The sequence below is a fragment of the Arvicola amphibius genome, chromosome X, assembly GCF_903992535.2.
Source record: "Arvicola amphibius chromosome X, mArvAmp1.2, whole genome shotgun sequence".
Taxonomy (NCBI): domain Eukaryota; kingdom Metazoa; phylum Chordata; class Mammalia; order Rodentia; family Cricetidae; genus Arvicola; species Arvicola amphibius.
Window position 1 is genome coordinate 123,458,055 of NC_052065.1, and position 14,672 is coordinate 123,472,726.

At 43.9% G+C, this 14,672-nt stretch overlaps 1 protein-coding gene across 1 annotated transcript in view; it reads right to left on the reverse strand.

Moving 5' to 3' along the window:
- Fgf13 (fibroblast growth factor 13) overlaps positions 1–7,324 on the reverse strand; it is a 498,994-nt gene extending 491,670 nt beyond the window's left edge. The window contains exons 1-2 of the mRNA XM_042054385.1: positions 7,249–7,324; positions 6,403–6,609 (exon numbers count right to left, since the gene is read on the reverse strand). Of these exons, the coding sequence (XP_041910319.1) occupies positions 6,403–6,451 (49 nt within the window). The 5' untranslated portion in view covers positions 6,452–6,609; positions 7,249–7,324. The remainder of the gene's footprint in view (positions 1–6,402; positions 6,610–7,248) is intronic.
- Between the last annotated feature and the right edge of the window lie 7,348 nt (positions 7,325–14,672).

Sequence of the window (14,672 nt, forward strand, 5' to 3'; positions counted from 1 at the left end):
CCTTCAGAGATGTGTATGTTACTACAGTAAACCTGAAGAACCAGAAAGGATATTGGTTTCATACTATATTTTCATTGACTATTTTATAATTTGGCTTCTGATCAGTTCTAACTTTCATCAGTTCCTTCCTTCCTTCCTTCACTCCCTCCCTCCCTCCCTCCTCCCTTCTTTCTTCTTCTCTCTCTCTCTCTCTCTCATCTCTCTCTCTCTCTCTCTCTCTCTCTCTCCTCTCTCTCTCTCTCTTCCTTTTTAGTTTCCTTTCTTTCCTTCCAGGCTCTGCTGATAGGATACTAGGATACATAAAGAACAGACATTCATAACTAGAAATCCTTTTAAACCAAATCTGATGTCTCAGCAGAAAGGCCAAGCAAGTACCCCAACTCAGACCAGACCTACTGTACTCTCTACAATGTCAATAAAACTATACTTCAGCAAAAAGTCAAGGGTATTGCCAGATTTAAGAGAACCAACAAGGAAAAACATTACCCTCTAGGCTTAGCCTTTGCCGAAGGTCATTAGTCAGGGACACTAATACCATTTCCATTTGAAATTGAAAACTTAAATGAATGTAGCAGAAACAGAGTCAAGGAAAGGCATGAGAGCTCCCCTTACAGTAATCTCAACATACAGTAATTATAATTTATGCTTAATGTTTATCGAAATTCAGCTCTTTTAGCAAAATAGTTCCTTATTTTTGACCATACCTCAAGATCAGGAATATATCTCTTTTTAAAAAAAATAACTCCCTCATTCTCAAGGTTAATAACCTAGACAACATTTCTCTGTGAAAAATAAATGGCCATCCACTCAAAAAAAAATTAAAAGTAAGCACTGGAATAGTGCTATAAAGGACTACTATAATTTAAAAACATGTGAATTTGCCTACAGATAAACTTGAATGCACCCCTAAAATTGTTTCATCAAGATATGACATCCAATCAGGTATGGTAGCATACACATTTAATCACAAAGCTTAGAAGGTAGAGGCAGAAGCATCATCAATTCTAGGCCAGCCTGGGTTTCACAGAATATTCAAGATTAGTTTCCAAACTTATCTCATAAAGAACAAAAGAGAAGGGAAAATGACAAATATAAGATATAACCAAACTTCTTCACCTTGTATACCATAAATAAATAACCTATTTTTTAAAGTTAAACATGATCAACGCTACACAGAACAATGTAAGCTACTGAAATCTACTCCTCAGCCTGCACTGATAAGCTGTAGTGATGACTGTGTCTTCTGAATAGAACAATGTACAACAGTGACTATACAAAATGAGTTACCCAGATATCTGTGTTCTGTACTAATTGTTAAGACTGTATTATGTGCCTTATCATCACACCTCAAAGGTAATGTTTAGCTGAGCACAGTAGCAGACATGTAGGTTCTGCTTTACCCATCAGTCTTTAATCGACGTGTTTCTTCTGCTTTGAATTGTTTAATCTTGGCAATTATTTTCCATTCCTTTTAAATTTCTCAACTCTAAAAATATAAGCCATAATGGAGTAGACACTAAAAAGCCTTTTTATTGGCTATATTTGAGGAGCTGCAACACTTTCTGGTTGTTCTGTGTTGATTGTAATTCCCAGAATGAGGAGTTGATTTGGACATAAAACAGCACAGCTGCAGAGAAACCTGAAACACTAACAGCTTCAGCTTCCTACTCCACGGCTTCACAAATGAGCCTTCTGACTTACCATCCAAACTCAGATTCCAATGTCCTCTCCCCCTAACCTGTCTTCACAACCACTACAAATCTATATCCCTGACATAAGCACGGTCCTCGGCAACTTCTTTCTTGTCACAGCCCACACTCTGCTTCACTTAGGACTTAACCCAACATCCATTTCCACTCCAGCTTCACCCTTGTCACTAGCCCTAGGATGCAGCCTGGCCCCTCTTAATGACTTGGCTGCTATTCTAAAGGAACTTCATCAAAACGGTAGTAAGACAGGGAGAAGTTACTGCATCTTTATCCTCTGCTTTAACTTGCTTTCCCTTCTAGCTTCTGTGTATGTCAATAAAGAAGCTGTACAGATCCAGAAACAAGAAAGAAGAAAATCTGGCAACTGTGTCCACTCATCTATCTCTACCCTGTACACTTTTGATTAGAGACGAGTCCTGGCATACCATCTTCCTGAAGCTGCAATCACTACATTCACCACAGAAGAGACTATGTGGCTCATGGTAACTGTCTACAAACCTTGGGTCTATGATAGAATGATGGAAAAAACAATTAAACTAATCTCTACATGAGCAATAGATTATGATCACTGTTTTTTTTTTAAATAAGAGGTCATCGAAGTCAGGACTTCTTGCCAGTGAGCACCTGCTCTAAACACCTGCTTTGCTTGGCCCAAGAGTAAGGCTGACAGTAGGTGTCAGTGGCCAAGATGACCTTTGGTAATGGAATTCAGAATTCAAGCCATGTTATGCTGACTGACTAACCACAAAGTCCTGTGCTTCTTTGGGTAGGGTAGAAAGACTACTAGAACTGCCCCACAAGGAAAGGAAAATGAGATGGGCCCATACGTCTCACAATCTATTATAACAACAGCTATGCAAGTGGATAGCATGGAATTGGCCTCTGTCACTCAGTGGCCACCATGAACTCAGCCTTGATGCAAATGCTCTCACCAGAGAACCCACAGTCTGTGTAACTTTCAAACTTGCCTGTGGCTGTAGGACTAAGCACAAAGAAAAGTGTGGTTAAATCAACACATTAAGTCCAAATGTGTTGCAATGACTCAAATGAGAGATTTGAAATAAAGTATCACCTAGTACTTTTACTTGATCCTGAAGTCATTTGGTATTAATTGTCTGCTACAAGTTATTCAGTGCCACAGAACAGCTGCAGTAAGTTGGACACAGCTCTGAGTACTTTTCTAACACCAGAGTATTGATAGAGCTGATGTGATACAAGAGAGAAGGGTGAGCAAAAACTATGCAAATATCTGTTTGGATAAATAAATGTTATGAATTTTATTTCCCTGTGAAGGAAATACATCATCTGGTTCAAGAACTACGTGACCTAAACAATATACACTTAGATAAATTTTAGAGTATATGAAAAGTATACATTAATAAAAAGGTTAGTAACTATTCAAGAGGCCCTTTTAATAAATTTCAAATAGAATCAAGTACCCTACCCTGCCCTCTCCCAGAAAGAAAAGTCTAGCCAATCTGGTTACAATTTTAAAAGTATTACCAAAATTCACAAGCCTTGGCCCGAAAGAGTTGAAGGACATTACAAAAAAAAAAGACATTCTATAATTTATATGCTCTAAATACCATGTTTCTTTTTCTTTGTTAGGGGGTGGGGCTTTCTCTTTCATGAGGGGGAGTGCTTTTTGTTTTTAATTTTTAAGTTTTTGTTTGTGTTTTAGACATAGTTTCAATTTGTAAGACAGACTGGCATTAAACCTGACTCTGTCTCTGGAGTAGTGAGCTAACAAGTGAAAATCACTACACCCAGCCCAAACCCCATTTCATTCAGTAGTACAAAATAAACTACTGATCACTCACTGTGTGTGATTGAGAAAGTCTAGAAATGTGATGCTCTATAATAATCTTCAGTGTAGTGATGATAGGCTGTGGGCATGAGCCCCAAATGATAGGGTGGGAGGATGAATTAAAATGAGCAGTGGGCTGCAAAACATATTACCAAGTTCATTCAAGCTGCTACTAAATTATTTGACTTGATTTAATCATTTGTCACAGCATCATTCAAAATTAAATGTATTTTTAAAATATCTGTTAAATGTTTAATGCCATATCTTACTATGTTACGAAGATTATGCTAATGAACACCTGAGATTTGAAAATGGCAAATGTGACTTATATATAGGACATTTGCAAATAACCAAATCTCTTCACTATGTAAATAAATTTTATTGGTTAAAACAATGAGTAGATCTGATACTATTCATCTCCAAAATTATCTTTGTCATATAAGATACTTGAAAGGACGGGGGGGGGGGAGGGAGGAACTAATGAATACTTGACATCCACTATTTAAAACACTCTCTGTAGTCAACAACTAAGAGCAAGGCTGAAATAGCAATCTTGATTTTAACCAGAAGAAAATCCCCACTTCCGCAGGAAAGTAAATTCCCTTCTATCAATTTTCCCTATTAAATTCATTTTTCTAATTCCAACCACAATTCTAATGGCTAATTATAGGATCTCTACAGAGAGGCCTGTGTTCTCAAATGTGGTGAGGCAACATAAGGAAATGTCATGACATACGCCTGGCAAGAAGATTTCATTACTGAGTTACAGAGACCTATGCTCCTCTTTCGAGACGTGCTTATCCATTCTGAACAACGGCAAATTATATACCTAAAACAGCAAGTCGTTTTCTGTGAATGAATTTGGCTCAGGATCCTTCAAATGTAGTGGGAAACAAACCCTGCTAGAAATCAGGAAACAAAGTTCCAACAAAAAAAGTTGATGTAGTCCCAGTTTCAAACGGGAGTGAGGTACCTGGAGCAATCAGATTGCAAAAGCCCTGAGTTGCCTTTTCCTCTCTCAGCTCTAGGTGGAAAATGATACCTGAGGGGAAGGTACTGGGCTTTAGCTCAACCATAAAGTGCCATCCTCACATTAAGACCCTCATATATAATCTCCAGCATGTCAAAATAAATGTCCAGGACTCTTCAGTCACTTTTCCTTATCATGAAGGGATCTTTGCGACCTTTTACGATTAAGAGAGCCCTGGAAACTGCACTTCTAGTCTCAGAACGTAGCGTTACAGTTAGTATGTGGGTCCCAAACGACCACCATGTTTGAGTGGGTCCCCAACTAACCCTTCCCACAACAGACTTAACCGACCACAAACTTCCAAAGCCTTTGCCTCGTGGGAAGAGAAGCAGCTACACTTAGAAATAAGGCTAAAGACCCTGAGCTGAAGAAGACTTAGACAACTTCCCCAGGGGGTGGGCTGGCACTACCCTAGAATCTCCTGAGAAAGCAATCTCTGAGAGAAGAGTAGACCTGAGGAGAGGAAAAAGGGGGATGGGGAAAGAGTGGGAGGCAAAGAACCCTAGGGTTCAGGGAAGAATTGAACTCCACCCTCCTGCCCTCCCATCAACAAGAGCTGGAGTTCTCCCCACTCCCAGGTGCTGAAAATCCACCTCAACAGCAGTGAGTCTCTGCCTTTGAGGGTGCATGTGGTCCTTAGGACCTAGCCCACCTCAGCGTCTACTGTGACTCTTCCAGACACTTGCATCTGAGCTCAGGGCTCGCCCACACCTCCTCCCTGTGCCTGTCTCAATGCCCTAGTCCTCAAGGCTGCTTCCTCCAGTTAGCTGGGTCCTCAGCAAGGAGACCACTACTAGGAGCTGGTGTAGTGGAGGACACCCCTTCCTTTTCTTGAGTTCGTCCCAGCCTTAGCCTACTCTGCTGCATGTCCCAATCCTGCCGGCGGGAGGCCCCAGGCCGAAAAGTACACTCTAGAGGACGTGGGACTAGAGGCGCCTTGGGCCAAGTAGTTATATTCCTGGCAGCTGAGAAAGGGGACTGTGCCCTCCTGCAGAGGCCCACTACCAATAGGCACTAGTGGCAAGGGGACAAGAGCCTTTGTTCTCCCGGGGCTTGGCAAGGCTGCGCTACTGAGGCGCAACGCGGGCGGCGCCAGGGTATCCAGATTGCTCACTTTTGCACGCGGCATGTCAAAAGGTGCACATTCCTTTCCTGCGTTCTCCTTTGAATGGGATGGGTAGGAAGTTGGGGAGTAAGAGGTGTGAGGTGAAAAGAAGCATGGGGGAGGGGTTCTGCATATGGGCCAGGCTCTTTGTTTGCATTGGGGGAAGGGAGAGGAGGGTTGAACATGGGTCTGAGCTTGGATCCTGAGAGTGGGACAAATTCCTGAGTATGTCACCATGTTGCACCCACGCAGCACACATATGCACACACTCTCTGGAGCGTCTACACACACACACACACACACACACACACATACACACACTTAGACACACACTTAGATACACACACTCAGATATACACACACGCACAGACACACACACACAGACACACACACAGACACACGCGCACACACGCACACATACAGACAGGCGTTCAGTATGTAGCAGGAAGCACGGTTCCTGGCGCTCCAAGCTGCAGCAGCTTCGTCTACCCGCAGCGCCGCCACCATGCGTTCAGGGGGCAGTGGAGGAGATTGGAGGCACTCGAGGGGCCACAATTCCGCTAGGAAGGAGGGAAAGTGCTGCAAACCCACACTCTCTCAGAGGCCCTGACCTCATGGGTTTTTGTCCCGGGTCGCAGAGGTCATGGGCAGCTTAGGGTCTGGCAGAGAGACAAGGAGCCACCGGGCGGCGCGCACACAAGGGGGCGAGGGCAACCGAGCAAAGGAAAGGAGGACTGGCCGGTGGGCTTACCCTTAGAAGCATCTTTCTCCTCTTTGGGCTTGGTCACCTTTCCACTCATAGATCCCAGCTTGCTTGACAAGGTTCGTCCAGGAGAAGGAAGTCCTCGCCGAGCGGGCTGGACTTGGGAGAGCGCTTAGGGCGGCAAGTCGCGACCGCGAGCTCTCAGTGTGGCTCCGGGCGGAATCCGCTCTTCCCCACTGCTGTCGCTGCTGCCGCCTGAGAGAGAGTGGGGAGGAAAAGAGAGGGGTGAAGGAGGAGCCGCCGCCCGAGCCCGAGTGGCCGGCCGCGGGAGGAGCCGCTCGCCGCGCTCCAGAAGTGCAGAGACAAAGCGGTGCGGCCGCTGCTTCAGCGCCCCGCCGCTCCTGCCAGTCCGCGGACAGCTGCGCTCTGCAAGCTTGGGGCACCCGGGAGGCGCGCCCGGGACTCCCCGGCTTCGCCGCTGGCCTGCGCGGGCTCCGTGCGGGTCGCTCGCTCCGCGGGCACCGGCCACGCAGGGAGTTGCCTGGGTGGGCTGCCCAAGCTCTGACGGGCTGCTTTTCCCCGCCTCTCCCAATCTGCTGCGGGCCGCCAACTAAATCAAAATAAAACCCCCGAGGAAGGTTTAAAAAAAATCAAAACAAAGACGAAAATATTCACTTAAAAATAACGAGTCTCCCCGAAAGGGAAATGTTTGAACATGTGATGAGCAACGTGTGAGCCTGTTACACCGCAGAGCCGCGCAGCTTCTCACCCGCGGGGATTCGGAAAGGGAGGATCGCCTCTTTCTATTTAATCCATTTTCAGGTTCCTGTCTTTTGGCTAAAAGAGGGGCCCCAGTTGCTGGCTGGCAGATAAGCGGGAACCGACGACCCTTACCTGTTCTCTCTCTCTCTACACCCACACCCCCTTGGAGCTCGCCTGCTCCCTCTCAGCCGCTCTCCCGGCAAAGAACTCTCCGATCCCAGAGAGCCACAAATCAGCACTGGGGTGCGTTCTATATAAACGACAAGGTGTGGGCACGCGGGGGGGAGGAAGGGGAGGCGAGGGCGGGGCCCCACAAAGCCGCCTGCCGGCTGTAGTAAAAGCAGAGCTCGGCAGGGGCGCGCCGACGTCAGCTGCCGCCTAGCAAAAGCCTGGCAGCCCAACTGAGTCCGGCGAGCGAGCGTGTCAGCGGTGTGTCCCCTTTCAGTTTGGACAGGCAGGGCCCTCCTGTGCTGCCACAGGGGGTTCTCTCGAGCCAGGAGTCCCCAGCCTCCACTCTTGTTACACCCTAGACTTCTAGTACCTGCCTTTCTGGTTGCGCTGGTCACCACCTACACTTTGGGGACTCCGCTGTTGGCAACTGCGCTGAAATCTCAAGTCTTGGAGTCTGTGGTTCTTCACCTCTGGCCAGCTGTCCAAGTTGAGATGGACCGATTCTCCTCGAGAGGGAAGGACGCTGGGATCTGGGTGTCGATAGGGCAGAGAGTGAAACTGACCTGGTGGTTGCTTCCCACTCCCCCCACGCTAGCCCCTCCTCCTAGGGCTGTATGCTGTGGTTGGCAAACTGGCTGCACAGTCCCCACTGCTCAGGTTATCCAACCTCTTGTGGAGTGAGGTGAGACTGGCCTCTAGAGCTGCGGAAGTATAACTAGGTTCAGCTTGTCTCCCGACTATGCTTGTGACAACCCATGGAAGATTCCCGAGAGTTAGAACTGCAAGAAAAACTGCTCAGAAACCAGAAATCGTTGTACGTGGACCGTAAGGGAAAGGAGTCAGTGAATAGGAAAGCAGAAATATGGAAGTCAGCAATCAGTTTCCGGCCATTAGGAAACCTTTTCCCCTACTCTCTTTTCTGTTAGTGGGGACAAATGTGTGCTGTTAGGGAGTGGGGTGAGTTAATAGCATGACTTAGTCCACAGAGCCGTCGGCCCGTTCATCAAGCCATAGACTTCATCCTGGCCATGGAGATGCGCTAGTGAGTCCTAAGCAGAAAAGCCATTCACCTCATCCCACTCCACTCCCACCCTCTCCTTAATTTGGTTACGTTTAATGATATTAAACCAGGCGAAGAAATCATATAGATGGATTAGTCCTACTGAATCCCAGGCAGTAACTCAATTATAAGAGCCTGCTGTGGCTTTCAAGACCGGGTGTGTGGGCTGCCCCTGCTGCCAGCCAGGGTCTAAAGGTCAGTAATCCTCTAAACTCAATTTGCAGCCTCCATGTTCAGTCTGGAAGGAACTGTAGGCCTGGTTTTCTTGCAAATAATATCTAATAATCTGGAGCTTGATGACACAACGTAATTATCCAACCAAGGTTAGACCATTAATTATTAGCAGTATTCTGATAAACAAGGAATTTCTCTACAAAAGACAGGAATTTAAAAGGGTTGGAACTTTATGTGTTTTTAGAGGAAAAAAACAAGTTCCTATATGACCTATGCCAAATAATTGTTATCATGCATTTAGTGCCTAACCTGTTCTAAGTAGCAGTGCTAAATCATTAAATCAATATCTTATCATCCCAACATCCCTAGTAAGTGTTGGTATTATTGTTTCCATTTTACAAATGAGGAAACCAGGCCTTGGAGTGATTAAGTACAGTGTTTTAAAAAATCAGGTCTCACTGTGAAGCTCAGGTTGGCCTTGTACTCCCTAATGCTAAGGTTACTGACATAAATCACCAAGTCCAACTATCTCACACTAAGTCATTTTCAAAAAGGTCGCACAAATGGTTATTGGTAGAGCCTGGGTAGGAATCCAGATTGTCTATCTCTAACACAGAAATTATTCTTTATCACGCCATCTTACAGCACTTCCCTTAAAAGGGGAGAAGCACTTTAACTGGACATATCTTTAAATCACAAACTTCTAAGTTTTTCTCAACATCCCTAAATATACATACCTACACACACACACATGTCTCCTGTATACCTATACCATTTGCTTAATCTATATCCCCCTGGTAAACGCCACATGATGATTTTAGAGGGTTCTCTGTCTTTGCAGATAAGCTCTGCCCCCAGCATTATAATCAGTAAGAATAACATCCAGTTGGAAGCCAGATATCACTCTATTCCTTAAGGGACAATAAAACAGTAAACACGGGATGAGACCTAGCTTAGCTGATATCACTGAGCTGACGAAGAGCGGTGTCTGCTTGGGAGAATGAGTGAAATGTGCCTGTCCATGGACACAAGTAAGTAAAAATGTGTTCCCTCATTGTAAGGCATCCTGCAAAGGAAAGAATCAGAACACGAATACAATAGACAACCCATGCTAGTTATGTGTACCCATGTTGAGACAAATCAGTGATCATCATAAGAACTTCAGTGCCCGATACTAGGAATTATGACTCTTTGAGTGCACAGACAAGCAATGTTATCTAAATAAACTTCCTGAAGACTCTGCCAGGGAGGTTATACCCAGCCTCTTTTGTAGGGATTTGGTCTGCCCCTTCTTTTAAGCCCTCTGACATGTTTAATATGAAAATGTTGTTTGCACTGGCTCTGATGAAGGCATACTCCAGCCTCCAGTGTCCAACTCCAACTCCCAAGATACTTGTTATGCAAAATGACCTGCTGAAAGGGGCTTTGATATTTGTGCTAGGATGAGCAGAAAGTGGTCCCCATCACCACCAAGAGATTTAATCTGTCTTACTTTGTTTGGAGAGCAGGTATCATTGTGAGTGACAGGCTGGCCCCAAATTCACAATCCTGTTATGACTCCATCCTAAGTGCTGAGAACCCTGGTAGGGTTTCTAATGCAGTGAACCTACAGCATATGCTGAAGTGATGCTTTGTTACTTTTAGACTAAATTGGAAATTATCAGACAGAGCTGCCTGGCCCACCTGGTGGCCTATTTCACATGTATTCTGGGGAAAGCCCACCATTGTGTAGGAAGCATTCCCACTCTGACAAAAGCATCCTGACGGTTTTACCACCAGGTTCTCTGGCTAATGGTTTATGTTAATCTCCCTGACAACAGCCCACATTGCTGTCAAGTCAAGCAAGAACTGCATCTTAGATAACCAGTCCAAATTATCAGATGACATCAGCCTCCTCTGACATCTGGCTGCATTCTTGTGAGAGTCCCCTTGCAACAGAGAAGTGGCCAATGGAATCCTGTTCAAATTCCTGGCCCAAAGAACTGTGGTCAAAATTAAGTAGTTTTATTGTCATTATTTTCACCCCTTCAGTGCTTTAGGTGCAGTCTGAAGTATCCCCCAAGTGTCAATTATAACTAAATCCTTGGTCTTCAGGGTGATATCATTAAAGGCTGAAGAGCCATTGAGATACATGTAGATACATGTGTGACCCACTATGAAAGGGATTGTGAGACAGCAATGTCTGCTTATCTGACTTTCTATTCACCCAGGAAGGGCTTCTATATACGCAATACAGCATACACATCTCGTTTCCCCCACAGCACGCATGATGTGACTGCTTGTCCTGATACACACTTTTTCCACTGTCATTTCCTATCAGGCATGGAACAGCTTTACAGAGTGAGAGTCTGCATCTTGCTGCTTGAACTTGCAGCTTTCCAAAACCGAGCTAAATAAGCCTTTTGTCTCTATAACGTTAGAGGCCTCAGATAGTTCATTGTAGTAATGTATATCTGATTAATACCAATGCTCAGTTTTAGGGTAATACTCCATGTGGCATCTGTAATTGTAATAGAAACCCACAAGTTCTTGCACACCTGTGAGTTTGTGTCATTTCACAATATACAGGTAATGTCTGTTGACTCCAAGCTGTCCTTGTGCTTTTAGCAATAGAATGTGATAGAAGTTATGCTGTGTCAGTTTCTGGTAAAGCTTTTAAAAGATCTGGAAGAATTTTCTTTTGGAGGAAATCCAGCCAGCATGTAAGACATTGGACATCCTGAATCCATGATGTGAAGACAATGTCACGGTTACTTTTTATCAACATGACACAAATGTAGACAATACCTAAGAATATCTACTCGGGAACTGCATTCATCAGATTAGCTTGTGTTCATGTCTGTGTAACATTTTATTGGTTGCCAAGTAATGTAGAAGGGCCTATTGTGGTTGGTGCCCTCTCTAGGCAGAGGGGCTGAATCTTCCTTAAGACCCAGGAATACCACTTTTGGGTATATATCCAAAGGATGCTCAATCCTACCACAAGGACATGTTCTAAGCTATGTTCATAGCAGCAATGTTTGTCATAGCCAGAACCTGGAAACAACCTAAATGCCCCTCGACCAAAGAATGGATAAAGAAAATGTGGTACATTTACACAATGGAGTACTACACAGCAGAAAAAAAAATAAAGACATCTTGAAGTTTGCAGGCCAATGGATGGAGCTAGAAAACATCATTTTGAGTTAGGTAACCCAGACACAGAAAGACAATTATCACTTGTACTCAATCATAGGTGGTTTTTAAACATAAAGCAAAGAAAAGCAGCCTACAAATCATAATCAAAGAGAACTTAGACAACAATGAGGACCCTAAGAAAGACTTACACAGATCTAATCTATATGGGAAGTAGAAAAAGATAAGATCTCCTGAGTTAATTGGGAGCATGAAGACTTTGGGGGAGTGCTGAAGGGGGAGGGGAGAGGCAGGGGGGAGAGCAAAGAAAAATGTAGACCTCAATAAAAATTAATAAAATAAAAAAGAAAGGTAGCTGGAGCACTAGAGAGGCAGAGGCAAGCAGACCTCTGTGAGCTGAAGACCAGTCTGAACTACATAGCAAACTCCAGTACAGCCAGGCTTATTATATAGAGAAAGCCTGTCTTGGAAAAGAAAGAAAGAGAGAGAGAGAGAGAGAGAGAGAGAGAGAGAGAGAGAGAGAGAGAGAGAGGAAAGAAAGAAAGAAAGAAAGAAAGAAAGAAAGAAAGAAAGAAAGAAAGGGAGAGAGAAGGAGGGAGAAAAGAAGGGAGGAAGGAAAGAAAGGAGGGAGGGAGGGAGGGAGGGAGGGAGGGAGGGAGGGAGGGAGAGAAGTGAAGACAGAGACTGCTCTTTGTAGAAATATGTCTAAGTCATTGGCAGAACAGTGTTGTAATTAATACAGTTTCTGTGTGATTATTCGGAGCAGAGAGGCCAGGCAAGGAAAGAGCAGGAAGGGAAAGGAAAACAAGGAAAGAAGGAAGGAAGAAAGGAAGGAAGGAAGGAGGGAAGGAAGGAAGGGAAAGAATGAAAAAAGGAAGGAAGACAGACAGACAGAAAGACAGAAAGACAGAAAGACAGAAAGACAGAAAGACAGAAAGACAGAAAGACAGAAAGAAAGAAAGAAAGAAAGAAAGAAAGAAAGAAAGAAAGTTGGGAAAGCTAAGGCAATCAAGTCAGTAAGCAGCATTTCTTTCAAGTATCTGCTTCAGTCCCTGTCTCCAGAATCATGCCTTGAGTTCCTGCCTTGTAAGCCAAATAAACCCTCTCCCAAGTTGGTTTTGGTAAGTGTTTTATCACATCAACAGAAAGCAAACCAGGACACCAAAAGCTGGTCATTAGAAGATGTCGTGTGAAGGAGCATAAGGAACACAGGTGATGGCAATGACCAAAATTCTAGCTATATGACCCAAATCAGACCATGTCAGCCTGCTGCCAGAGTTAGAATCTACAAAATTTCATGAGGCAAAAGAGCCATCTCTTTCTGCACTCTATCCAGATTCTTAATCCACACAATTGTGATCCAAACGGCTATTGTTTTAAGACATTCAGTTCTGGGGTGCTCTGTTACACAAACACTTGATAAAGAAAATGAGAATCCTAGATTTAGTTTGGACCCGTGATTTTCTGTTTCCTATTTGGCTATCTGCTACAGATCAAAATGGATTTTAGAAGTAAATGACAGTTGTAAGACAGAGAGATGTCAATAATTTATCCATTAGCAGCTTGACATTGAGACCTTCACAACCCACAGCACGCAGATATGTGATTTTCTTTCTTCTACAAAACTGAGCATTTGGACCACTACAATGTGATACCAGAATGCCTGTGAGAAATTGACATCTTTAAATGTTTTGTCACTTGCTTGTCCAGGGAAGGGGAAAATATTGAATAGGACTTACTAAAGAATTCAATCACAATTCCGAACAATGGATATTACTGGGCAGTATGGGCTGCCCATCACTCCTTCTTTCAAGACAATAGAAACCACCGGGAAGTCTAGGCTGTCTATCAAGAGTTCCTATCATTTCACAGCCATCAGAATTGCCTATGGCAAGGAGGAGTTAACGATCAATATTGGCCTTTCTCCCACAGCATTATCTACATTCTAAAGTCTGTCTCACCCAACTTTCTCAGTATTCAGGGGAGCCTGGAGCAAAAGCTTAGAGGTTAAGAGCATCAGCTGTTCTTTCAGAGGACCTGAATTTGATCCCCAGAACTCACATGGCAGATCACAACCATTCTATCCCTAGTAACAGGGTATCCTACATTCCCCTTTGACCTCTGTGGGCACCAGGCATACATGTGTTGCTCACACATACAGGTAAAACTGTCATACACAAAAAATTAAACCAATCTTCAAAAACACACAGTCAAACAAGAGACTTCTCCATCATTTCTCAGTACACAACATACAAAACGCTTTGGCCCGCGTCAGTTTTCCAAAGTTTTTCCAATTGCCTTTACTCTAGCAATCATTCTGATAACAGTTAGAGATTTGCCTTTTCTTGAGAAAATCTTTGGTGTAATATTTAGTTGTTAGCAGATTTGTGTTTGCCTGTGTCTTCAGTTCTTTGACAAAGATGCCCACAGATGATAAGTACTCAATGTAACTATTCACAACAAATGACCAGATTCCATTCCACCCAAGACCTAACAAAACACCTATCACATAGAAGACATAACAAATATACCAGCTTCATAATGTCTTTTACAGAATCACCAAGTTTCTTGCCTCGCCTAAATATTTATATTATGCCATCTTACATTCAAAGCAATACTGGGATACTATTACCAGTATTACTATACTATTACCATTTTCCAGTTTAGAAAACAAATTCAGAAAGGTGAAGCAACTTACACAAATATTAATAGTAGGAAGCCAGGACAAGGGCTCAAGTTTGTCTTTTCGCTTCCAAAATTCCTTACTCTTCCTTCTCCAGAACTTGACAGATTTTGCAGCTATTATAGAATATTAGTAACTCTGAAAGTTACACAAAGGGAAATTCAAGCACTAGAATAGGACTGTTTCATTCTCACTCTGTCAATGCCAGACTCCACCCCTCTATGGTTGACACAGAGCTGTTTCTTCCCACATTCCACTTCCAGGAAAGGAGTGCTGGACAGGAATGTGGATTGTGGTCAGGGGGCATCCTCCAGCTGTCACTGCCATCAGGAT